General features: G+C 54.1%; 1 protein-coding gene across 2 annotated transcripts in view; it reads left to right on the plus strand.

Annotated features, from left to right (window-relative positions):
• MYH14 (myosin heavy chain 14) overlaps positions 1 to 23,010 on the plus strand; it is an 83,424-nt gene that overhangs the window by 26,682 nt on the left and 33,732 nt on the right. The window contains exons 11-22 of one of the 2 annotated variants that reach the window (XM_081106754.1): positions 4,143 to 4,238; positions 5,501 to 5,619; positions 7,261 to 7,413; positions 8,018 to 8,191; positions 8,521 to 8,694; positions 10,072 to 10,186; positions 13,276 to 13,374; positions 15,217 to 15,404; positions 16,855 to 16,976; positions 20,089 to 20,158; positions 20,252 to 20,412; positions 21,378 to 21,486. In XM_081106754.1, coding sequence (XP_080962880.1) covers positions 4,143 to 4,238; positions 5,501 to 5,619; positions 7,261 to 7,413; positions 8,018 to 8,191; positions 8,521 to 8,694; positions 10,072 to 10,186; positions 13,276 to 13,374; positions 15,217 to 15,404; positions 16,855 to 16,976; positions 20,089 to 20,158; positions 20,252 to 20,412; positions 21,378 to 21,486 — 1,580 coding nt within the window. The remainder of the gene's footprint in view (positions 1 to 4,142; positions 4,239 to 5,500; positions 5,620 to 7,260; positions 7,414 to 8,017; positions 8,192 to 8,520; positions 8,695 to 10,071; positions 10,187 to 13,275; positions 13,375 to 15,216; positions 15,405 to 16,854; positions 16,977 to 20,088; positions 20,159 to 20,251; positions 20,413 to 21,377; positions 21,487 to 23,010) is intronic. The other variant, XM_081106753.1, reaches the window with a different exon arrangement.

Genomic DNA, 23,010 nt, shown 5'->3' on the forward strand with positions numbered 1-23,010 from the left:
AATGTCCCCCAACTTTACATCAGCCAAGTCCTACACATTCCTGAGATGTACACTAGGGGGCAGCATTGCCCACTTTAAATTTTTTAAAATTGATTTGAGAAACATTTGATGTGAGAGGGAAACATCTATCAATTGCCTCCAGCACGTGATCCAGCCAGGGATCGAACCCAGAACCTGGGCATGTGCCCTGGCCGGGAATTGAACCGCCAGTTTTCAGTGCACGGGACGATGCTCCAACCAACTGAGCCGCACCGGCCGGGGCAGCATTGCCCGCTTTTGGAGCTCTGCACAGACTGGCAAATACAGACGCTCTTAGACTTACGCTGCGGTTGCCTCTCAATAAACCCATGGGAAGTTGAAAATGTCATAAATCGAAAATGCATCTAACACACCTACTGGACATCACAGCTTAGCCTTGCCAACCCACTGCTGGGCAAAACCACCTCACACAAAGCTTTTTTTTTTTTTTTTTTTTAATATTTTTTTATTGGTTTCAGAGAAGAAGGAAAAGGGAGAGAGAGAAACATCAATGATGAGAGAGAATCATTGATCGGCTGCCTCCTGCACGCCCCCAACTGGGGATCGAGCCCGAAACCCAGGCATGTGCCCTGACCGGAATCGAACCTGGGACCCTTCAGTCCTCAGGCCGACGCTCTATCCGCTGAGCCCAACCGGCCAGGGCTAACACAAAGCTTTTATGCTAAAGTGTCAAATACCTCCTGGAACTTATGTGATTATGGCTGTGGCCTTCATGCTGGGCAACGATGTTGAGTTTCGTCTCAAGAGTGATTGCCACTCTAACATACTCCTGTGCGTTATAACCAGTACTCCTGGTGCGTTATAACCAGCACTCCTGGTGCATTAGAACCAGTACTCCTGGTGCGTTATAACCAGCACTCCTGGTGGGTTATAACCAGCACTCCAGGTGCGTTATAACCAGCACTCCTGGTGCGTTATAACCAGCACTCCTGGTGTGTTATAACCAGTACTCCTGGTGCGTTATAACCAGCACTCCTGTTCATTATAACCAGTACTCCTGGTGCGTTAGAACCAGCACTCCTGTGCGTTATAACCAGTACTCCTGGTGCGTTATAACCAGCACTCCTGGTGCATTAGAACCAGCACTCCTGTGCGTTATAACCAGCACTCCTGGTGCGTTATAACCAGCACTCCTGGTGGGTTATAACCAGCACTCCTGGTGCGTTATAACCAGCACTCCTGTGCATTAGAACCAGCACTCCTGGTGCGTTATAACCAGCACTCCTGGTGCATTAGAACCAGTACTCCTGGTGCGTTATAACCAGTACTCCTGTTCATTATAACCAGCACTCCTGGTGCGTTATAACCAGCACTCCTGGTGCGTTATAACCAGCACTCCTGGTGCGTTATAACCAGTACTCCTGTGCGTTATAACCAGTACTCCTGTGCGTTATAACCAGTACTCCTGGTGCGTTAGAACCAGTACTCCTGTTCATTATAACCAGCACTCCTGTTCATTATAACCAGCACTCCTGTTCATTATAACCAGTACTCCTGGTGCGTTATAACCAGTACTCCTGGTGCGTTATAACCAGCACTCCTGTTCATTATAACCAGCACTCCTGGTGCGTTATAACCAGCACTCCTGGTGCGTTATAACCAGTACTCCTGGTGCGTTATAACCAGCACTCCTGGTGCGTTATAACCAGCACTCCTGTGCGTTATAACCAGTACTCCTGGTGCGTTATAACCAGCACTCCTGTGCTTTATAACCAGCACTCCTGGTGCGTTATAACCAGTACTCCTGTGCGTTATAACCAGTACTCCTGGTGCGTTAGAACCAGCACTCCTGGTGCATTAGAACCAGTACTCCTGGTGCGTTATAACCAGTACTCCTGTGCATTATAACCAGCACTCCTGGTGCATTAGAACCAGTACTCCTCGTGCGTTATAACCAGTACTCCTGTTCATTATAACCAGCACTCCTGGTGCGTTATAACCAGCACTCCTGGTGCGTTATAACCAGTACTCCTGTGCGTTATAACCAGCACTCCTGGTGCGTTATAACCAGCACTCCTGGTGCGTTATAACCAGTACTCCTGTGCGTTATAACCAGCACTCCTGGTGGGTTATAACCAGCACTCCTGGTGCGTTATAACCAGTACTCCTGTGCGTTATAACCAGCACTCCTGGTGCGTTATAACCAGCACTCCTGGTGCGTTATAACCAGTACTCCTGTGCGTTATAACCAGCACTCCTGGTGCGTTAGAACCAGCACTCCTGTTCATTATAACCAGTACTCCTGGTGCGTTATAACCAGCACTCCTGTTCATTATAACCAGCACTCCTGTTCATTATAACCAGCACTCCTGGTGCGTTAGAACCAGCACTCCTGGTGCGTTATAGTCAGTACTCCTGTGCTTTATTACCAGTACTCCTGGTGCGTTATAACCAGTACTCCTGTGCGTTAGAACCAGCACTCCTGTGCATTATAACCAGTACTCCTGGTGCGTTATAACCAGTACTCCTGTGCGTTAGAACCAGCACTCCTGTGCGTTATAACCAGTACTCCTGGTGCGTTATAACCAGCACTCCTGTGCTTTATAACCAGCACTCCTGGTGGGTTATAACCAGTACTCCTGTGCGTTATAACCAGTACTCCTGTGCGTTATGACCAGTACTCCTGGTGCATTATAACCAGTACTCCTGTGCGTTATAACCAGCACTCCTGGTGCATTATAACCTGTACTACTGGTGCGTTATAACCAGTACTCCTGTGCGTTATAACCAGTACTCCTGGTGCGTTATAACCAGTACTCCTGTGCGTTATAACCAGTACTCCTGGTGCGTTATAACCAGCACTCCTGGTGCGTTATAACCAGCACTCCTGGTGCATTATAACCAGCACTCCTGGTGCGTTATAACCAGTACTCCTGTGCGTTATAACCAGTACTCCTGGTGCGTTATAACCAGCACTCCTGGTGCGTTATAACCAGTACTCCTGTGCGTTATAACCAGTACTCCTGGTGCGTTATAACCAGCACTCCTGTGCGTTAGAACCAGCACTCCTGGTGCATTAGAACCAGCACTCCTGTGCATTATAACCAGCACTCCTGTGCGTTAGAACCAGTACTCCTGGTGCGTTATAACCAGCACTCCTGGTGCGTTATAACCAGTACTCCTGTGCGTTATAACCAGTACTCCTGGTGCGTTATAACCAGCACTCCTGTGCGTTAGAACCAGCACTCCTGGTGCATTAGAACCAGCACTCCTGTGCATTATAACCAGCACTCCTGTGCGTTAGAACCAGTACTCCTGGTGCGTTATAACCAGCACTCCTGTGCGTTAGAAGCAGCACTCCTGTGCATTAGAACCAGCACTCCTGGTGCGTTAGAACCAGCACTCCTGGTGTGTTTGTGGTCATTCACTGAGGGGTGAACGTTTTGAGTTGCGCGGTGCATACCGCTGAGGTCAGCTCTCCTCCCGTGAACCAGTGTCCTTTGGTGTTCTGTTGGGTTTTTAGCATTTTGTGCTTTTGTTGATGGTGGTGAGTGTGTCTGTAATGCCTTCCAAGCGGAGCGCTGGAGCGCTGGCCGCGTTCCTGAGCACACGGCTGGATGTGCCTTGCGGAGAGAGAATCTGTGTTAGCCGAGCTTCCTTCAGGCGCGCTTACAGTGCTGTTGGCTGGGAGCTCCGTGTGAATGAAGTGACAATACACAGGGTGGGGCAAACGCAGCTTGACAGCTGTGAGCACGGATGCACGGAGTTTGTTCTTGCATCATCACTTATTAATTAGTGTGTTATTTTCCATGTGAACAGCTGTAAACCTACTTTTGACCTACCCTGTGTATGAATAAGATGTTTTTATTTTTAAAATATATTTTTATTGATTTCAGAGAGGAAGGGAGAGGGAGAGAGAGAGAGAGAGAAACATCAATGATGAGAGAGAATCATTGATCAGTTGCCTCCTGCACATCCCCTACTGGGGATCCAGCCCGCAACTGGGCATGTGCCCTGAATGGGAATCGAACAGGTGACCTTTGGTTCCTGGGTGGACGCTCAACCACTGAGCCATGCCGGCCGGGCTGGCAGGGTTTTGAAGCTCCGTGTCTAAGGGGTAGCTAATCTGGAGCCGCAGTGACCTCTCTCTCTGCCCCCCCTAGCCATGCTGCGGATGGTCTCGGCCGTGCTCCAGTTTGGCAACATCGTCCTGAAGCGAGAACGGAACAACGACCAGGCCTCCATGCCTGACAACACAGGTGACGCCCCCTGCCTGCTGCCCACCCACAGAGCACCCCTGCCCAGCCGGGCGCTCTCAGATCCCGCCCTTGGCTGAGTCTTTTCCAAAATAGCATTTCCCACCGTCTTCCTGGTTTTAAGTGCAATCCCCACTCAAAGTTTGACTGGCACCAGCGTGCCAGCGGGGAGTGGGGTTGGGGGAGAGGGCATGGGGGTGGCAGGGGAGGAGCAGGGTCCCCGGGCATCCCAGCCCCTCAGACACCTGCCTTTAGCATTGGGCATGTCTCCTCCTGGCCTCTGGGCTTGCATATATATATATATTTTTTGCCTTTCAGAAGCAGAATTATAGTTGATATTCTTTTTTCTATCCAACTGGAAATAGCTCTGCTTTATTATTATTATTATTTTAATATATTCTTTTTTTTTTTTTTTTTTAGCATACCTAGTGCCAAGATCTTGGTCTCTTTTTTTAAAAAAAATATATTTTATTGATTTTTTTTACAGAGAGTAAGGGAGAGGGACAGGGATAGAGAGTTAGAAACATCGATGAGAGAGACATCGATCAGCTCCTTCCTGCACACCTCCTACTGGGGATGTGCCCGTAACCAAGGTACATGCCCTTGAGCAGAATCGAACCTGGGACCCTTCAGTCCACAGGCCGATGCTCTATACACTGAGCCAAACCAGTCAGGGCTATTTTAATATATTCTTATTGATTTCAGAGAGGAAGGGAGAGGGAGAGAGAGAGAAACATCAACGATGAAAGGGAAACATGGCCGAAACCGGTTTGGCTCGGTGGATAGAGCGTCGGCTTGCGGACTGAAAGGTCCCGGGTTCGATTCTGGTCGGGGGCATGTGCCTGGGTTGCGGGCACATCCCCAGTGGGAGATGTGCAGGAGGCGGCTGATCGATGTTTCTCTCTCATCGATGTTTCTAACTCTCTATCTCTCTCCCTTCCTCTCTGTGAAAAATCAATAAAATATATATTTAAAAAAAAAAAAAAGAAAGAAAGAAAGGGAAACATGGATTGGCTGCCCCCTGCACGCCCCCTAGTGGGCATTGAGCCGGGAACCGGGCATGTGCCCTTGGCCGGAATGGAACCCGGAACCCTTCAGTCCACAGGCCGACGCTCTACCCACTGAACCAAACTGGCTCGGGCAAGGGGAGCTCACTCTTAGGACCGGAGGTGCCTGTGGTGGGAAAGGCGGGGCTTCTGTTCCCCACAGCGAGGGGCGGTGCCCCTTCCCGGTGCTGAGGGGTCCGCGTGCCCGTCTGTCCTCAGCTGCCCAGAAGCTCTGCCGCCTGCTGGGACTCGGGGTGACGGACTTCTCCCGCGCCCTGCTCACCCCCCGCATCAAAGTTGGCCGGGACTACGTGCAGAAAGCGCAGACCAAAGAGCAGGTGGGCAGTGCGGAGAGGGGGGTCGGGGGGACAGGCGTGGGGAGAACCCCAGCCAAGGTCCCGGGTCTCAGTGGCTTATGCCGTTTTTCCTCGCTCACTCAACCAACTTTTGCTGGGTGTTGGCCCAGTTACGGCTCTGGTCTGGGTGCCGGGGATAAAAGCAGTGGTAGGAACACAGATAATACAAGATAAACAGGATGCTTCGAGGCGGGGATGCCTTCCATGAAGGAGAGGGCCAGGTGGTCAGGAAGGTCCTCTCCGGGGAGGTGATGTTCAAGTTGAGACCTGGACGTGCAAAGGCCCTGGGGTTGGAACAAGCCTGGCGAGTTGGGAACATTAAGGAGGTCAGTGAGGCTAGAGAGTGGGGAAGAGGGTGGTTGAAGCTGCAGGCAGAGGTTGGGAGGGGATAGATCATAGAGGGTCTTAGAGGCCACAGTAAGGAGGTGAGTTTTATTAAAAGTGCAGCAGGAAGCCAGCGAGGGTTTAAGCCAGGGAGCAAGTTGACTCCGTTTGTTTTGTGTAAAAAAAAAAAAAAAAAAAATCTCCTTTTCTTCTTCTTTTTTTTTGGTTAATTTTCACTCGAGGACATTTTTCCATTGATATTTAGGGAGAGTGTGAGAGAAACACATCGATCGGTTGCCTCCTGCATGAGCCCTGACCAGAGCCCAGGCCAGGGAAGAGCCTGCAACCGAGGTACATGCCCTTGACCAGAATCGAACCTGGGACCCTTTGGCCTGTAGGCCAATGGTCTATGCACTGAGCCAAACCGCCTGGGGCTCCTTACCTTCTTATAAAAAAAATGTTTTTATTGGTTTCAGAGAGGACGGGAGAGAGAGAGAGATAGAAACATCAATGATGAGAGAGAATCATGGATCGGCTGCCTCCTGCACGCCCCCCACTGGGGATCGAGCCTGCAACCTGGGCATGTGCCCTGACTGGGGATCAAACCCTGACCTCCTGGTTCATAGGTGGACACTCAACCACTGAGCCACACCAGCCGGGCAAGGTCTCCTTATCTCCTGTGTGGAGAACGGAGTGCAGGGGGCACGGTGGAAGCAGCGAGTCATGACGAGGCTGCTGCCATAATCCGAGCAAATGACCATGAGGCTGAGCCCGGGCTCACAATAGCCGGGGGAGGAAAGGAGTCAACATGGGCTAGAGGTTTGCAGGGTCCAGCTCTTGGGCAGAGGCCTCTGCCTGCCCCAGGCTGGGCACTCGAGGTGCAAGAATGAAGACACACAGGGGGAGACGGGGACCAGAGGTCGGAGGTCACACTGACCAGGATTCTGCTCTCTGCTGAGGTACGGTTAGGATCCATTTCACAGATGAGGACATTGAGGCACAGAGAGGTTTATTCACATGTCTGCGGTAACACAGCCTCATGGCAGAGCCAGGATTCAAACCCAGGTTGGCAGGCCCCAGAGTCCACCCTCTTGCTGTGATGCTGTCTAGTTAGTTCAGGGAGTAGGGGGAGGACGAACGGACTGATGAGCCCCGAGTGCTTCACACCCCAGGGCTCGAGGAATGGTCGGCTGCTGTTCATGACCTCCTTAAACCATGGGGAGTGGGGAGGGGGCCAAGGACGGGCTGGGGCCCCGGTGTGCGGGTCGGGCCTCACTGTGCATCCTGTCCCGCACGCAGGCTGACTTCGCGCTGGAAGCCCTGGCCAAGGCCACCTATGAGCGCCTCTTCCGCTGGCTGGTCCTGCGCCTCAACCGGGCCCTGGACCGCAGCCCCCGGCAGGGCGCCTCCTTCCTGGGCATCCTGGACATCGCCGGCTTCGAGATTTTCCAGGTCTGCACTCGGTGCCGGCCGAGGCCTGAGGGCCCCATCACGCTGCCCCTCACCCTCCCTCTGGGTCCCTGTCCCCCTCCTTCTGGACCCCTGTCCCCCACCCTCTGGGTCCCCGTCCCCCTCCCTCTGGGTCCCCGTCCCCTCTCTCTGGGTCCCTGTCCCCCTCCCTCTGGGTCCCCGTCCCCTCCCTCTGGGTCCCTGTCCCCCTCCCTCTGGGTCCCCGTCCCCCGCCCTCTGAACCCCTGTCCCCCTCCCTCTGGGTCCCCGTCCCCTGCCCTCTGGACCCCTGTCCCCCTCCCTCTGGACCCCTGTCCCCCTCCCTCTGGGCCCCTGTCCCCCACCCTCTGGGTCCCCGTCCCCCTCCCTCTGGGTCCCCGTCCCCTCTCTCTGGGTCCCTGTCCCCCTCCCTCTGGGTCCCCGTCCCCCTCCCTCTGGGTCCCCGTCCCCTCTCTCTGGACCCCTGTGCCCCTCCCTCCGTACCCCTGTCCCCCTCCCTCCGGGTCCCCGTCCCCCTCCCTCCGGGTCCCCGTCCCCCTCCCTCTGGGTCCCCGTCCCCCTCCCTCTGAGCCCCCGTCCTTTCTCACACTCCCCCTCCTCCCCGCAGCTGAACTCCTTCGAGCAGCTGTGCATCAACTACACGAACGAGAAGCTGCAGCAGCTGTTCAACCACACCATGTTCGTGCTGGAGCAGGAGGAGTACCAGCGCGAGGGCATCCCCTGGACCTTCCTGGACTTCGGCCTCGACCTGCAGCCCTGCATCGACCTCATCGAGCGGCCGGTGAGCCCGCCCACAGCTCTGCCCGCCGCCCACAGCGTCCCCCCACCCTCCTGTGGCCCAGGTCCAGGCCCCCCCCCACCCCACCCCCCCTCCCGCCTCGGGCCTCCCCATCAGTTAAATGGAGAAAACAACCCAGATCTGTGTGACCCTGGGACGAGCTGCCTCAGGGCCCGGCTCCAACCACGGGCTCATCATGGCTGTCACTGTAACTGTTGTCCTCATGTTCCGTCCGACATCCACGTGTCAGTTATAAGAACTAAAAACCAGCCACCGCCTAAGTGCCCAGTATCTGGGGACCTGACTCGCTCTCCCTTCCTGTCAATGGTCAGGCCAACCCGCCTGGGCTCCTGGCCCTCCTGGACGAGGAGTGCTGGTTTCCCAAGGCCACGGACAAGTCCTTTGTGGAGAAGGTGGCGCAGGAGCAGGGCGGCCACCCCAAGTTCCAGCGGCCGCGGCAGCTGCGGGACCAGGCCGACTTCAGCGTCTTGCACTACGCGGGCAAGGTAGGGGATTGGGGCATGTGGGTGGGAGTGGGGGCCACTTGGCTACAGATCGGGGGGAGGGTGCTGACCACCAGAGGTCCACTGGGACAGGACACAGCCAGGCCAGGGGCTAGGAAAGCCCCAGGAGGAGTGAGGACTCTGTCTGGTGACGTCAACAATGGCTTCCTGGAGGAGGGGATTTTCACAGTAGGTTTTGAGGGGTGGGTAGGAGTTCGCCAAGAGGAGAATCATGTGCATTTTATCTACTCACTCAGCAAACAGGCGTCCTTGTGCACCCAGCCCTGTGCTGAGCAAAGTCGGGGTCCCAAGTCAGACATGGTTTCTGTCCTCACTGACTTCCTTATCTGGAAGAAAGAGAAATACAAACTATTGGCATGTAAGGCTGACGGGTACTTTGGTCGGGGTCCCTAAGGGCAGTGTCAAAGCCAAAGCCCAGATGGGGAGCCCCAGGGACGGTTTCACAGAGAAGAGCAGCGCTTGATCTGAAACCTAAACGAAGGGCCAGCGAACAGTTTCTGTAAATAGCTACAGCTTCGTGGGCCAGACACTGTCACAACCACTCGCTTCTGCCACTGCAGTGTGACGGAAGCCACTGGTAACTCATAAATGAAGACCTAAATGAATGCCATATTCCAATAAAACTTTATTTACAAAAACAGGTGGCAGGCCCGATCTGGCCTGCGGGCTGTCTGGCCTAAATGATGTGTGACAGGGGCCAGAAAGGACGGGTGAAGGGCGGGAAGGGCTCTGCAGGTGGAGGGAACAGCATGCACGGCGGCTGGGAGGCAGGGCCCCCTGTGTCCTGTGTAGGGCACTAAGTTTCCCAAACATTTTCTAAGATCTGTGTGCCTAGCTCTGTGCTGGGCTGGGATAGGCCCGGGCTCTGGCCTCAGGGAGCCCCTGTCTGGTGTGTGTGTGTGGGGGGGGGGCATGGGGGCGGGGACAGGGACATATGCAGGGTGTTGTGGTCAAGACCGTGACTCTGTGGGATCCTCAAAACAAAACCCTGAATTCTCCCAAGCAACCATCCGTGGGAAATGCCACAGCGAGGGGCTCCCAGGTGGGGGGCGGGGGGCGGCAGAGGTAAAATCTTGAGGAAGTGAGGTGCACGTTTGAGGAACAGCGTGGAAGCCGTGTGTCTGGAGTGGAATGAATAAGGAAGAAAGTGGACGAGGTCAGTGGTGGACCGGGAAGCACAGGGAGAGGGGTCATGCTGGCGGAGGGTGCAGTTCCAGAGATGGACACAAGGTGGCACCAATGCTCTCCGGTGGTGAGCCCCAGAGCCGGAGCCTCAGAACTTCTGGGGGGGCTCCTGGAGAACTCAGGAGAGCCCCCGAACCTGCAAGTTCACCCCCTCCCGTGCCCGACTCCACTCAGGTCGACTACAAGGCCAGTGAGTGGCTGATGAAAAACATGGACCCTCTGAATGACAATGTCGCGGCCCTGCTGCACCAGAGCACAGACCGGCTGACGGCGGAGATCTGGAAAGACGGTGAGGACCCGCTTCCCCGGCCCCGCAGTTCTTGGCGTCCCTTCCCCAGCCCACAGTGTGAGCTCCTTGTTTCCGGGGCTGAGTTGTCTGCTCAGGTGCAGAACTTACACAGGCCGGCCAGTCGGTCTCACAGCAGTGTTCGCAATGAGTGGTTGATTGATGTCTCAAGCCAGCATCCTATCCTATATACGGTGGGGCCTTGACTTACGAGTGTCCCGACTAACGAGTTTTTCGAGATACCAGCCGTCTCTTGGCCGATTTTTTGCTTTGAGTTGCGAGCTAAAATTCGGGTCACGAGCCAGCTTCAGACACCCCACCGCTAGTTGGCGCAGCGAACGTCACAGTGAACGCCACATCAGCCCAGCATCACCTGTCTCATTCGTTCACTTTAAGCGGTTAGCTCTTAGTTGAAGCATCAGTGTTGTGCTCGCATTTGTGCTTGCAGTTATTTTGCAAAACTTTGTTTTTTGGGTGTCCGGAATGGATTAATGACATTTCAATTCATTGTAATGGTGAAAATTGATTTGACATACGAGTAATTTGAGTTATGAGCTCCGTCACGGAACGAATTAAACTCGTAAGTCAAGGCCTCACTGTAATAAAAGGGTAAAATGCAAATCGATAAAGCGGAAGAACACAGGTCGCTATGATGCGCACTGACCACCAGGGGGCAGACACTCAACGCAGGAGCTGCCCCCTGGTGGTCAGTACACTCCCACAGGGGGCGCGCTGCTCAGCCAGAAGCCAGGCTCAGGCTGGCGAGGGCAGCGGCGGTGGTGGGAGCCTCTCCCACCACCTTCGCTGCAGGCGGGCAGTAAGGAGCAAGGGGGGGTCTGGGACTGTGAGATGGATGTCTGACTGCCAGCTTAGGCCTGATCCCCGGAGGGAGCGGGCCTAAGCTGGCAGGCAGACATCCCCCAAGGGCTTCCAGACTGTGAGAGGGTGCAGGCTGGGCTGAGGGACACCCCCACTCCAGTGCACGATTTTTGTGCACCAGGCCTCTAGTTCAATGATAAAACACTGCTCCTTAAACAAGACAAGGATGCCCACGGTCAACACTGCTGTGAAACACTTTTTTAGCGATACTAGCCTATGCAATCAGATGAGAAAAAGAAATAAGTGTGCGCGCATTGTAAAGAAAGAGATAACATTATTTGTAGATGGCATATGACCACCCTGCCTCCCCTAAAACGCACACACACACACACACACACAAGAGATTTGACTGGAAAAGAATTAATAACAATAACAAGCCCTAGCCAGTTTGGCTCAGTGGATAGAGTGTCAGCCTGCGGACTGAAGGGTCCCAGGTTCGATTCCAGTCAAGGGCATGTACCTTGGTTGTGGACACATCCCCAGTAGGGGCGTGCAGGAGGCAGCTGATCGATGTTTCTCTCTCATCGATGTTTCTAACTCTATCCCTCTCCCTTCCTCTCTGTGAAAAATCAATAAAATATATATATATTTTTTAAAAAAGAATTAATAATGAGAACTCAGAAGGGAGTACTTTACAGGTAGATCAACTTTTAGACTTTTATTTATTTTTATATGTTTGTATTGATTTTAGAGAGGAAGGGAGATGGGGAGAGAGAGAGAAAACATCAATGATGAGAGGGAATCATTGATCAGCTGCCTCCTGCAACCCCACCCTGGGAATCAAACCTGAAACCCGGGCACTTGCCTTGACCGGGAATCGAACCATGACGTCCTGGTTCCTAGGTCGATGCTCAACCACTGAGCCACGCGGGCTGGCTCGACCTTTATTGATTTGCTTTCTCACAAAGTTCCCTTCGGGGCCCCTGGGAAGAAGGAAGGTAGCAACAGGCTGAGATACAGTGTTGGAGCTTTCTTGCTCCAAAAGGGCCAGTGGGAATTTGCCGTTAGTCTTCTCGGAATGTCACTTCTAAGAGGCCCGGGCAGAAGCCGATTGCCCGTGAGGTGGGCCCCGGGGCTTTCCCCAGCCTCATCGGTGGCCCCCGTCCTGAGAGGAGGTTTGAGAGCTGATTGGCTACAACTGGCAGCACCAGCACCCAGGTTTCCTGAAAGTGTCGATGTGCCTTAGTCTCTGATGAAGTGAAAAGCGTAGCTGTAGAGGCGCCAGCCCATGCAACCAGACAGGAGAACAGAATGAGCAGGATGAGTGGTTCCCGGAGCAAACCCGCAGGCACACGGGCGTGGCGCCTCGACCTTGTGAGCTGACTCGAGGAGGGAAGCTTTGACACCTGGGTCTCATCTGGTTTACACTAGAGGGATTGCCACGCAGGGTTTGACGTTCGGCAACAAAACCAGGTCCTGCTAGGAGAGGCAGCGCCTTCAGACCGAAAGGCCCCCCCTGCCCCACGTCTTTAACGTCTGCGCCTCGTTCACGGACACACGGTGTCCCCGGTGACCGCTCCCACGTCCCGCCCCATCTGTGGCCGACTCTGAGGTTTCCTAGAGGAAAAGTGGGAGCAGCAAAGCGCTCCCCGAGTCCCAGCCTGGAACATGGCACAGGGTCCCCCCAGGTCCCCTGAACACAGCAGCCACAGGCCAGCCCAGGCTCAAGGAGCTGCAAGTCACATGAGGGGTGGGAAACTGAGGCTACTGGGGCATGAATCCCTCTTACAGCTGCCCTGAGCCCACAGCTGGGTGCCCAGCGTCCTGGAAGCCCCGAGGGGGCGGGTGGGAGACAGATGAAACGCGAGACAAAGGCAGCAGCCTGGGCGGAAGCGTGGAGCGAGTCCGTGAGTCCGTGAGCTTCCGGGTGGTCGGGGGGCAAAGAGACACTAACAAAACAGACACAGAAGGAACCTCCAGGGAGAGAGACCTTTTTCCCTCCGGCACGAGCTCCTCCCAGAGGACACGCGTCCCGCAGCCACGCTGACGCCCGGCGGGTGGACACAGCGGTGACCGGGGCCGCCTCCCCGGCTGTGAAGGTCTATGGTCGGGGCTCAGGCTTCCCTCCTGCTCCGCCTCGCGCTGCTGACTAACCATCCTCTCGTCTCTCTCTCTGTGCCACCTTCTCTCCCTTGTCCCGTCCATACTGCTCCCTTCGCATCCCCCCATCTCTCTGCCATCTGCCCTCTCCCCCCATCTGTCTCCTCCCCCAGAACAGGGGGGCTTCCAGCAATTCTCTTTCCTTGGCTCCTTCCCACCAGCACCCCCAGGATCTTCAGGGAGGCACGGCTCTGCCATCTCTCCGCCAGGGGGTGGGTGTTGCTCTGCGTGGATGGGTGAGATTTGCCAGACGAGGAGGGTGGGCCTGTTGGACCGGGGACCTGGTTTTGAACACCCGCCCCTTTTCTCTCCACAAGGAGGCCTCGCATGCATCCTCTTCCTCCCTGTCAGCTCCCTCAGCGGTGTCCAGATCCAGTGCCTTCCTCTAAGTCTAACCAAATTGCTCAGATCAGCTGGCGTTTAATGACACCAACTGTGTGCCTCGCTCTGTGCAAAGCCCTTCTACGATTTTTAACACATAGAGTCCTCTGAGCGGCCCACTGAGGCAGGTGTTAGCACTATGACCCGCCCTTACACAGATGAGGAATTCAAGCACAGAGAGGTCAAGTCACCAGCCCGAGATCACACAGCCAGTATGTGGCGGAGCCGGGATTTGAACCCAGGATATCGAGTCCCCAAGCCTCAGCTCTTAGCTGTGCTGTAAGAGCTTAATAAGTGATCATTATCCTTTTGATAATAACTGTAAGTGTGGGAGGGAGCGTTGAAACCTGGGTAGAAAAATGCTATATCTGAGCCCCCACCACACATCACGTCCTCCCTAAATGCAGATGATCAGGTGGAGCCTATGACCCTCATCGCCAGGGACAGCAGGGCAGCAGATTGGGCCCCGGCTGCAGGGTCCTGAGAAACCGGGCATGATGCGATCACCGAAGTTGAGTGGGTGTTTCTCACTTGCTGAAGTGACACCATCAAGTGACAATAGAGAAACAGAGTTGCCGTGAAATCAGGCCTTTCTAAAAGCATGCTTAATGTGAAGGCAGATTGCCTTATCTCACACATTGCACAGGAAAGCCGGACTCCATTCCATTTTTTAGAAATGTTTTATTGATTTTTTTTTTTTTTTTTTTTTTTTAGAGAGAGAGAGAGAGGAGGCGAGAGAGATAGAGAGAGAAAGAAGCATTGATCAACTGCCTCCCTCCCACATGTTCCCCCCAGAGATCAAACCTGCAACCTGAGCATGTGTCCTGACCAGGGAATGGAACCGGCAACCTCTCGGTGGCCTGGGACAACGCTCAACCAACTGTGCCACACCCACCAGGGCTCTATTCCATTTTTTAAAAAAATATATTTTTTTATTGATTTCAGAGAGGAAGGGAGAGAGAAACATCAATGATGAGAGAGAATCATTGACCAGCTGCCTCCTGCGCACCCCCTGCTGGGGATCGAGCCGACAACCAGAGCATGTGCCCTTGACAGGAATCGAACCCGGGACCCTTCAGTCCGCAGCCCGATGCTCTATCCACTGAGCCAAACCAGCCAGGGCCCTAATCCATGTTTAATGTGACTGTCTTGTGTTCCTAACAATGCAGCGTTGCTGTGTTTGTGGCTACCCTTTTCCTTCTCTGTGACTTGGTTCCCTCATCTGTAAAATGGGAGCGACACTGTCTGTCTTATGAAAAAGCCAGAGGAGGTAAAGTCTTTTTGAACAGTGCCCGGCAGAGGATACGTGCTAAGTAAGCATTTGCTGTCCTCGTCATATCTGCCCATAGGAAAAATGGAGAGCTTAGTCCTTGAGGAGCAGAGGGGTCAGAGGTCAGGGTTTGCGAGGACTCACACTGCCTGGGTTTAAGTCCTGGACCTGCAGTTTCTAAGCTGTGTGGCCTGGGGCGCAGTTTCCCCCTTTTTCCGAGCCTCAGATGCCCGCCAGTCCAGTGGGGCTGGGACTCCCTACCCTACCAGGCTGTGTGAGGTGTTTCATATGTAAAGTGCCACGCCCTATAAATAATAAGACCCTTCACCTTTGGCCAGCCCGGTGCCCCCAAACTGAATCCCGGTCCCCTCCTAACCCTGCATCTGATTTCCTCTTCCCACAGTGGAGGGCATCGTGGGGCTGGAGCAGGTGAGCAGCCTCGGGGATGGCCCCCCGGGTGGCCGCCCCCGCCGGGGCATGTTCCGGACCGTGGGACAGCTCTACAAGGAGTCCCTGAGCCGCCTCATGGCCACACTCAGCAACACCAACCCCAGCTTCGTCCGCTGCATTGTCCCCAACCACGAGAAGAGGGTGAGTGACCTGGGCCCGGACCGGGGAGGCTCTGGCAGCGGGTAAAGGCCTGGCTGCAGGAGCCACATCTGTGCCAGGCTCACCTCTGACCAGATGTGTGACCTTGAGGGACTCACTCCCCTCCCAGAATGAGTGCCCTGTTCAGGAAATTTCACTGGTTCATGGGACTTAAATTTTATTGAGCACCTATTACGTGCCAGGTACTAGGGGTACACTGGAGAGAAGCACAGTCAACCCCTATTCTCACAATCTAATGCAGAACACAGATGTGCAACTAACCACCCACAGTGAACGTCTGGTTGAATTTGTAAGGGTGGTAAGCACCGCATAAGGCTTGTTCTGCTCAGTGAATTCAGGGAGGGCTCCCTGGAGGAGGTGACAACTGAGCTCTGAAGGATAAGTGGTATTCTGAGCAGAGAATAGCTTGTGCAAAGGTCCAGTGGTAGGTCAGAGCATGTAAGGTACAAGGGATGGAAAGATGGCCTTTGGGGCTGGGGATGGCATGTAGATTTGGGGAGATCATCTCTGGCCTCCCAGGGCACTGAACTTTTTTTTTTCAATTGGGAAAACCAAAGAGCAGGCCCACAGAGAAGGGAAAATGAGTCCACAAAGTTAGGTGCTTGAGGCTTACACTGTCCTTAAAAGGCAGCTGTGGTTACTGGGCAGGTGGGTGTCCTTTCTCAGGTCTGCAGACACTATATTTTATCAAATCTAAGATGCATTTATTTCTGACACTTTAGCATCTCTAAAGTGGGGATGTGGCTATTCATCAATAGCTTGTCAGAGTGTTGTGTGGTTTTTGTTTTTAATTTTTATTGTTGCTTGTCAGAGTTTAATTGCTCTCTTGGCGGTATATAAAATCACAGTGTGTCTTACTATTGGTGGTGGCTTATATTTGATGAAATGTAACAGACACAGCCATTTCTTCAAGAAGCCCTGGTGTTTTTTAGTGGAGAATGGTGCTTAGAGTCGAAGATCGATCTGGGTGCTAAGTGTGCTCAATGGTGCTAGGGTGTCACTCCCGGGACACGCCGGCTGGGCAACATACTGTTTAGATTTTTACCATTTTTACCAAAAATAATGATGTATGAGCTTTGTTCACACAGCACCTTGGCTGACTATCCTATGTGCTAATTCAGCCCTCCCTGCTCTCCCCCCTCCTGTTCTGTTCTACTTAATACTTATTGCTATTTGTTTATTTCATTTATTAGGGATTTTGCCACCACATTTCCCGCCAGTCTCTCCCACGGGACTGTGAGCTCCCGCAGGGCAGGGATTTCCGCCAGGCACGTAGTAGATGCTCAGTAAATTATAGATCAAACTACACGAAATTGCCAACCATTGTTGACCAGGCTGTCGGCCAATGAATGGCGCCCCCGTGCGGCCGTCCGTGGAGTGGCGCCCCCGTGCGGCCGCCGCTGACCCTGCGTGTCCGCCTTGCTCTCCACAGGCCGGGAAGCTGGAGCCGCGGCTGGTGCTGGACCAGCTGCGCTGTAACGGCGTCCTGGAGGGCATCCGCATCTGTCGCCAGGGCTTCCCCAACCGCATCCTCTTCCAGGAGTTCCGGCAGCGGTGAGCGAGTGAGGGTGGGGTGAGGGGGCTCGGGTCTGGAAGCCACCATCCCTGCATCCAAAACCTCCCACCACTCCTCCTCCTCCTCCTCCTCCTCCTCCTCCTCCTCCTCCTCCCTCTCCTTCTCCTCCCCCCACTTCTTCTTCTTCCTCTTCCTCTTCCCCTTCCTCCTCCTCCTCCTCCTCCTCTTTCTTCTCCTCCTCCTCCTCCTCTTCCTCCTCTTCCTCTTCCTCCTCCTTTCCCTCCTCCTCCTCCTCCCCCCACTTCTTCTTCCTCTTCCTCTTCCCCTTCCTCCTCCTCCTCCTCCTCCTCTTTCTTCTCCTTCTCCTTCTTCTTTGATTTCAGAGAGGAAGGGAGAGGGAGAGATAGAAACATCAATGATGAGAGAGAATCATTGATCTGCTGCCTCCTGCACGCCCCCTACTGGGGATCGAGCCCACAACCTGGGCATGTGCCCTTGACCAGAATCGAACCCAGGACCCTTCAGCCCACAGGCAGATGCTCTATCCACTGAGCCAAACCAGCTAAAGCCCACGGCTACTTCTGAGCCTGGACCCCGGGGAAGCTCCTTAGGTTTGCTGAGCTTCAGCCTTCTCCTCTGTGGTGTGGGCAAGCAGTACCCACTCAGTGCGCTCCCAGAGAAAAAGGGCATAGAGCGTCACATGGCAATCAATGTGTTGTAATTGGCATTTCTTTATTTTTTTATTTGTTTGTTTGTTTTGTTAATCCTCACCCGAGGATATTTTTCCATTGATCTTTTAGAGAGAGTGGAAGAGAGAGGGAAAGACAGAGAGAAATGTCAGTGTGAGAGAAACACATTCATTGGTTGCCTCCTGCACACGCCCTGACCAGGGCCCGGGCCAGGGAGAATCCTGCAACCGAGGTATGTGCCCTTGACCGGAATCAAACCCGGGACCCTTCAGTCTGCCTGTCGATGCTCTATCTGCTGAGCCAAACAAGCTAGGACTATTTTTTATTTTTTAAATATATTTTTATTGATTTCAGAGAAGGGAGAGGGAGAGAGATAGAAACATCAGTGATGAAAAGAATCATTGATCGGCTGCCTTCTGCATGCCCCACCCTGGGGATCGAGCCCACAACCCGGGCATGTGCCCTGACCGGAAGCGGAACTGTGACCTCCTGGTTCATAGGACGATGCTCAACCACTATGCCATGCTGGTCGGGCTGCTTCAGTTTTTAAATTTAAATTTCAGTTGTGAAAATTAAATACAGTTATTGGGTCAAAATGGCGAGCCAGCATCAAGCCGGTGGCTGGAGGGGCCTGGAAAATGGTATTACAGTGCTGCGGGATCCCACAAACCGAGGTTAATGAGAGAGATACACTACATGGGTATGAGGATGTGAAAGAAGCGTAGGCAGGCTTCCTGAGAACGTGTGTGACGACAGGGTGTTTCGTGTTAAGCGAGCACTGGGCCTGCCCACAGATCTGCCTAAAGAGCAGTGGACAGGACGTGAGGAGGGTGCACCGTGCCTCGCACCGTACCTGAAAGAGGTTGTTCAGGAAAGGAGAGAAAGAGGAGAATGGGCGAGGCAGCAATCATGCAGTCGAAATCTGTGGGCGCGTCTGTCGTCAGAATGTTAATTTTGTTGGTTAAACCTGAAATGTACAATTTAGAACCATCTGGGTTTCCACTATATTACTTTAAATAAATGTCTCTTATAACAAAACAAAAAAAGAAAGTTAAATACAGTTAAAAATCTAGCTCAATTGGCCCTGGGAGGTGGCTAGGCTGGTTGGAGCGTCGTCCCGTTCACCAAAAGGTTGTAGGTTCGATTCCCGCCAGGGCACATGCCTAGGCACGCACATACACGTTTCTTAATCACCAACCATAAAATAATGTATATAGTTATTTTTAAAGGATTCTTTTTTTTAAAAAATGTGTTTTTAAAATTGATTTTAGAGAGAGAGGAAGGGAGAGGGAGAGGGAGAGAGAAACATCGATGGGCTGCCTCCTGCACTCCTCCTGTCAGGAATCAAGCCCACAACCCGGGCATGTGCTCTGACCGGGAATTGAACCAGCGACCTCTCAGTGCACAGGATGACACTCAATCAGCTGAGCCACACCGGCCAGGGCAAGATAATGTACATTATATACGACATATAAATGTGAACATACTTATATACATATTATATATATAATATACATTATTTTATAAGAAATGCTGAGGGCACGGCAGGGGAGAGGCACTGAGAACAGACACGTATATGTTTATAAAATGTATTTTTAAAATTCAGAGTTCACTCAGAAATTTGAAAGAAATTGCTGTAAATCACTTAGCCCAGGCCTGGCACATAAAAAGTGTAAAAATATCAGCCGTGCCCGGCCGGCGTGGCTCAGGGGTTGAGCATCGACCTATGAACCAGGAGGTCACTGTTCAATTCCCAGTCAGGGCACGTGCCCGGGTTCCAGGCTAGATCCCCAGTGGGGGAGGTGTGCAGGAGGCAGTCGATCAATGGTTCTCTCTCATCATTGACGTTTCTCTCTCTCTCTCTCCTTCTCCCTTCCTCTCTGAAATCAACAAAAACGCATTTTTAAAGCATCCGCCGCTGTTTTTTGTTATTCTCATCTTCCCATTCTGAGACCTGCCGCTGTTTCCGTCTCGGTGAACTATGTGGTGATGTAATAAATACTCCTAGCGCCCTGACCGGTTTGGCTCAGTGGATAGAGCGTTGGCCTGCGGACTCAGGGGTCCCGGGTTCGATTCCGGTCAGGGGCAGGTACCTTGGTTGCGGGCGCATCCCCAGTGGGGGGTGTGCAGGAGGCAGCTGATTGATGTTTCTCTCTCATCGATGTTTCTGGCTCTCTATCCCTCTCCCTTCCTCTCTGTAAAAAATCAATAAAATATATTTAAAAAATAAACACTCCTAGTCCGCACACAACAGCTGTCCAAGGACTGGGGCTTTTATTGTCGCTGTGGGTGGCGGCATGAACGCTCAGCCCAGTGTGTGGCTGAGAGCGAACGTCCATATTTCTTTCTGTTCTTGTCATTGGTTATTGCTATTTGTCACTCTGAGCCCAGGGCCCTCCATGGTGACAGTTGCTGTAACACCCCCCCCCTCCCCACACCTCTGCCCACCTCGTCCCTGCAGGTATGAGATCCTGACGCCCAATGCCATCCCCAAGGGCTTCATGGATGGGAAGCAGGCCTGTGAGAAGATGGTGAGTGAGGGAAGATGTGTGTGGGGGGCGGGGGGGGGGGCCAGGACCTCCCCTGTCATTGCATCTTCTCCGTATCACCCCTACCCGCCACAGATCCAAGCCCTAGAACTGGACCCCAACCTCTATCGCGTGGGACAGAGTAAGATTTTCTTCCGGGCGGGAGTCCTGGCCCAGCTGGAGGAGGAGCGGGACCTGAAGGTCACGGACATCATCGTGTCCTTCCAGGCGGCTGCCCGGGGATACCTGGCTCGCAGGTGGGGCACCAGGCTGTCTGCCGCGGTCCCCTTGGCTGAGGCTGGCAGGGAGGGGTTGACCAGGTGGCCCCCGGTGTCAAAGCCTCTGAGATGGTGGAGGGGCTAAGAGACCAAGGGAGGGAGCCACCAGGTCCTGCGGCCCCTGCGGCCCCTGCAGGCCAGGCCAGTGCTGAGCGATGCTGGAGGCACCACGAAGAGCTAGACTCTGTCGTCGGTGACCAGCCTGGCGCTGGCGGGACCCCGGGGGCACGGGTTCCAGTGCTAACACAGAGAAAGCGCCGGGGAAACTAGGTCAAGGTGGTCACCCTACCGGCCTCAAGTGTGAGGGGCTGCCATCTGGCGGGGCAGACAACGCAGGCACAAGCGTCATGGCTGTGCTTTGATGGGGTCGTATGCTTGCAGGGGAGGCCCTGACCACCAAGGCATCCCAGGTCACACTTGACAACCAGGTAGACCGAGGCGGTGGGAAAGGTGTTCCAGGCTCAGGAGCGAGCAGGAAGTCTGCAGGAGTGTCTCCTTCCCTCCTCAGACCTGGCCCAGAGGAAGGATCAGCAAATACAGGGCCCCCAAACCCCAGGCTGAGGGGCGGGGACCCTGTTTAGGGTGCTGGGAGCCACCGGAGGGCTGTGAGAAGGGGGGGAGGGTGTAGAAAGACCCCCTGGAGGCGCATTAGGATGGACTGGAGGCCGGGAGGCTGGGGAGGAGGCTGGGTGAGGGTCCCGGTGGGTGAAGGTGAGGCCTGCATTGGGGCTGGGGCTACGGGGGCAGAGGAGGGGACAGGGCAGAGAGGGTCAAGGGCAGGACTGATGAATTGTCCACAACAAGAGTTGCCCAATGACAGAATGGTGCTTGCACACAGTAGGCATTTAATCATGGTTGATGAGCCGAAGAGAGCTCTCGGGGCCTGGAGGGGCCGAGCCCCCTCCCATGTGCCCATCCATCCGTCCGTCCGTCTCCCCGCACAGGGCCTTCCAGAAGCGGCAGCAGCAGCAGAGCGCACTGCGGGTGATGCAGCGGAACTGCGCGGCTTACCTCAAGCTACGACACTGGCAGTGGTGGCGGCTCTTCACCAAGGTGAGGGCACCCGGGAGGTGGCCTGAGCGGCAAGGAGGCAGGACTGTGGGGGCAGGGCTGCTGGGCCTCAGATGGCTGCATCTGGAAAATGGGACCCATCAGCCTGACCTTTGCTCAGCAGGATCTGTGGGTAGCAAGTGACCCAAAACCCTGACTCCAACCGACGTGGATAAAAGCTGCAGGACAGCTTCAGGTGCAGGTGGATCCAGGGCTGGACTAGGGGGTCCTGGGACTCCTCAGATCCAACGATGCACTGGGAGAACTCAGGGAAATGGCTGCTGGTGATACTCCTGCTCACCCTTTATTCAGGTTAAGGATACAGATTAAAATCAGTAAAGAGGAAAGGCGCACAGGGCCGAGCTCAGGAGAGACCGGGTGCCAGCTTCCAGGTGTCTCCCAGTGGCGTCGTATAGACAGCTCCGGACCTTCCAGAAACGATGCGTGACAACACTCATGGGGAATTTGCCCACTGGGAAACCTCACTGAGCCTCAGTGTCCAGGGGATTTTGGTTTTGTTTTGTTTAATGTATTTTGATTGATTTCAGAGAGGAAGGGAGAGGGGGAGAGAGATAGAAACATCAATGATGAGAGAGAACCATTGATCAACTGCCTCCTGCACGCCCCCCACTGGGGATCGAGCCTGCAACCCAGGCATGTGCCCTGACCGGGAATTGAACTGTGACCCTCCTGGTTCACAGGCCAGTGCTCAACCACTGAGCCACGCCGGCCGGGCAGTGTCCAGGGTTTTGATTGTGGTCACTCACGTAGGCATGGCTGACCGCCCACGTAATTGACCTCTGTGACAACCTCCAGCCCTTGCAGAGGTCAGGTTGATACCACGTGTCCCCAACCACCAGATAAACCAAGTCACATATCAGACCGATACTCTAAGGCAGTGGTTCTCAACCTTCTGGCTCTTTAAATACAGTTCCTCATGTTGTGACCCAACCATAACATTATTTTCGTTGCTACTTCATAACTGCAATGTTGCTACTGTGATGAATCGTCATGTAAATATCTGATATGCAGGATGGTCTTAGGCAACCCCTGTGAAAGGGTCGTTCGACCGCCAAAAGGGTCGTGACCCACAGGTTGAGAACCGCTGCTCTAAGTTCTTAGAGGTTTTCTCGAGGAGCCGGGCAAGGGCCAGTCCTTCCTTTGGGGTTTGGACACCACAGGCCTGGTGAGTGACCCCTCACAGACAGGGCCCACACAGGGATGTCAGCTCCCCAGCCTTCTGTCTCCTGCTTGACTGTCCTCTGTCATGGTCACCTGCAGACTTACCCGCCAGGGAGCCACCCGCCGACTCAGACTGGCCCCCAGCGAGGCTGGTGTGGGCTTGTCTTACCTCAGAGCTCAGAGTCTGGGTTTCGTTCCCACTGGCCCGGCTGCAGTCCTGTGACCATCCAGACCACTCACCACACATCAGATGAGCCAGGCCGACTGCCCGTGCCCACCCAAAGCCGAGGGGCAGAGCCAGGCCATCCGGGCCCCTGTGAGCTTCGAGCAGGGTGTTCCCCCAGA

Source organism: Myotis nattereri (assembly GCF_964212035.1).
Source record: "Myotis nattereri genome assembly, chromosome: 15".
Taxonomy (NCBI): domain Eukaryota; kingdom Metazoa; phylum Chordata; class Mammalia; order Chiroptera; family Vespertilionidae; genus Myotis; species Myotis nattereri.